The sequence below is a fragment of the Semicossyphus pulcher genome, unplaced genomic scaffold (genome assembly GCF_022749685.1).
Source record: "Semicossyphus pulcher isolate SPU_LCO1_2020_fin unplaced genomic scaffold, fSemPul1.0.p SCAF_4, whole genome shotgun sequence".
Classification (NCBI taxonomy): domain Eukaryota; kingdom Metazoa; phylum Chordata; class Actinopteri; order Labriformes; family Labridae; genus Semicossyphus; species Semicossyphus pulcher.
In genome coordinates this window covers 13711416-13714677 of record NW_027211715.1, presented here as the reverse complement: position 1 = coordinate 13714677, position 3262 = coordinate 13711416, and the positions used below count along the sequence as shown (strand labels likewise).

The window sequence follows — 3262 nt, the reverse complement described above, 5'->3', positions numbered from 1 at the left end:
AGTTATGCTACTCAAAGCTAAGTGTCAAGTATATCCCACCAAAAGTGTCCCCTGTTAACAGTGAATCCAGTTAGCTTGATTAGTCATTGTTTGATCTAAATGGGGCTAGCCCTGTGGGTATACTGCACATAAAATATGAGATTTCATTGGTAGGTGTAAGTATGTAACACATCTACAATAGCTGAAAGATCTGTTATTGTTTATTCAGATAGAATTTTACCTGTGAATGTGTATATATAACTCATCCACAGGTAGCAAAATAGGTGAAGGGAGTTATACATACAAGAAGTGTAGCAGGTCTCTTTTTGAAATTCACATGTATCCATATACAAGTCTGAGTAATCTGTTTTATTTCCCAAATGTCTCTTCCACATGAGACAGTCCGTCTCTTCCTTTGGAGTGTAGTTTTTGATAACATTAAATCCTAAATGACCAACAGCAGGATTATTCTCTTTTTACATTTTCATTGTCTCGGGTGTTCTGGCAACTAACTATCTTAAAATATCTATATTTTTAAATGGTTGATTGTTAATAAAATGTGTATAATGGAAATTGTCCCATCTAATGAGCCTTCTGTAATATATTGTACTGTCAGTCGAGAGTCTATACGGTAAGGAAGAGTTTTGGCTAAACAGGAAACATGTTCTCACTGCATTACTACATTTTGTACACAAGGAGGCAGTGTTGTCCTTTATGTTGCTTTAATTCATTTTAACTTGAAAGAACAAATGGCGAGAGAGCAACAGGTGATTGTTGTAAAGATGGATGAAAACAAAGCTCAGAGGAATCTGTTTGCTTATTTGATCAAATTAAAAAGGAAAAAGATTCATAAAGCAGTAATGTACAGATCTATACAATGATACATTTAGGAGCAGGACATACAAGATCTTAATCATTACATTTCACATCTATTTCATAGCATGAAGTCTACACTGACATTTCTGATTGTGTTTAGTATAATTTTTTTAAATTATATTTCTATCACTGAAGGCATTTAAAACATGAAATTAAGCTTATTTTGATTAAATTGTCATAAAGCAGCCAAGCCACAGTCATACCAGCAATTCTCATTGCAAAGGAATCAGTCTCAATTTTTATCTCTCCAATGTTAAACGAACAGAAAAATTCAAATATTATGATTTGATGAAGTATCAGGCCTGTCCAGGATTCTTCATGATTGAATCGATCCAGCTCATGTAGTCAGGAATCTTCGCGTAGTTATAGGTGTACGAACCGGATGATGATGTTATGCGGGAGGTCACCACCCCATATGCTTTTCCAACCCCGCAGACCAGTGGACCCCCAGAGTCTCCCTAGAAATACAAACACAGTAAGTAATGATTGCTTTAACAGTGAATTAATCAGCAATGATGACTAATGTTGGTGTGTAAATGTCATGTTGGAAAAATATACATACTTCAGCCGGTCCACTCTCTCCCTCAGAGCAGTACGACTTTTCCTTAGGACAGTTCTCCATGTCAGTCAGTGTGACATTGGCTTCCATGAGCACATTAGACATATGTGATTCACTCCTGTTTGCTCGTCCCCAGCCTGAGACGGAACATGATTTTGGCAAAGAGCCGTCATCTTGGCCCGGGAGAGCAATGAACCCCACATCTGAAGCTGAGCTGAAATTGATCTTGGAGCTCAACTGGAAGAACCGTTAAAGAAGAGAAGAGATACGGATTGCTCCTCAGTATAAATGCATTCAACAGAACGATTGCAGATAACTTGAAAATATTTAATTGCTGGGGAAAAAGAGGCAGGACCATAGTTTCTGATGAATACAAGTATTTTAATAGCAGTTTTTTCCTTTTACCTTGAGAAGCATTAAGTCATTTGTGTAGTTAGCTCTATTGAAGTCTTTATGTGGAAAAGCTTCTTTCACAGACACTTTCCTTTTTCTGTTACTGATGTTGTGAAGTCCCAGTAAGACTGTGTAGTTCCTGAAATAAACAAACATGAGCAAAACATTATGTGAAAGTTAGTCTTTTATATTTATATCAGATTTTTTTATGCATCTTCATCATGAGGTTTGTATTCCAGTTTCAGTGCATAAACCCAAGCTGTTATTTGATTGGAAATCTGATTAGGGCCCCTAAAATTTCCAATGTTAGACTTACTTGGCTTGGCAATGGGCAGCAGTCATGACAAAATCCTCGTTCAGAATGAAGCCACCGCAAAATGTTGTAGTACCATTCCACAGGACGATCTCCAGAAGCACCATGTACGGCCGGCTGTGCGCCGCAACCTCGCGACCACCGAAGATTTTGCCTGTATGAACTGTGGGAGAAGATGCAGAAAACTCAGCGGACCAAAGAAACTGATCAAGTTAGTATCAAGATAAAAATGGAATATACATTTTTTTTGTGTTCACAGATTAAACTGCATGCTATAATACACTGTGTGAAACTATATTTTACATAATGCTGTAAAAATGAAACTTACCATGACTATCAAAACTCAGTGCAAGTATCAGTATCACCACCTCAAAGTTTCTGATCATGTTGAGAGCACAGTCCAGCTGAGCTACTGAAGAGCTGTGGCCCGCATCACTGACACTTAGTCTTTTAATCCTTGCTTTTATAAGAGAGAGAGGTGTGGCTTTGAACCACATTTACGAGAATTATTTTTCTACCCTTTCTTGGAACAGCCTTGAAGATCTTGACAGGAGTTTTGTGCTCAATAATGTATCTCTCTTGGAGATCACACGACCCCTAAACATAACTCTATTATCTCATGTCATTTTCTCTCAACTGATGTGTTGCATCTTGTGCATCTTTTATATCAAGCCTGCTGAAGCTGAGCCCTGTAATAAAATAATTTGATACAAAGGCTCTGAAGCAGTTTTAATCATACGTTTAAAGTGTAGTCCAGAACTCCTAGACTTCTGTTCTGCTGTTGAAGATGACTACATGATATTGCTCTTTATAATAATTGATGAAGCAAAAGAATGTGCATGTATCCTTTTCAGCTTATTCAGCTCAATTCAGTTTGCAAAAAAAACAAACAGTTGGTGACTGTGATGCACTGCTCACTTATGCAATCATTTTAGCCGCTATGAGACTTGAACATTTCCGTTAATATGTGTGTGAATGTGTGATGAATCTTGTGACAGAAGCAGGTGAAATCTGATCTAAACATAAACGTTTAATCAATGTCTTCAAATTGTCGGTGAAAAAAGTTTTGAACCAGTGCAAACAAACATAAAACAAACAATGGAAAATACAATACACAAATACTAAACTCACAACAGAAAATC

General features: G+C 37.1%; 1 protein-coding gene across 1 annotated transcript; it reads right to left on the bottom strand.

Moving 5' to 3' along the window:
* Positions 1–280: 280 nt before the first annotated feature.
* LOC138607736 (granzyme G-like) lies at positions 281–2542 on the bottom strand. Its single transcript, XM_069680380.1, has 5 exons — positions 2449–2542; positions 2124–2283; positions 1820–1946; positions 1418–1651; positions 281–1313 (listed from the first exon to the last, which is right to left on the bottom strand). Exons 1-5 carry the CDS (start codon positions 2504–2506, stop codon positions 1152–1154), a joined length of 741 nt encoding a protein of 246 aa, XP_069536481.1. The 5' UTR covers positions 2507–2542; the 3' UTR covers positions 281–1151.
* Positions 2543–3262: the final 720 nt, after the last annotated feature.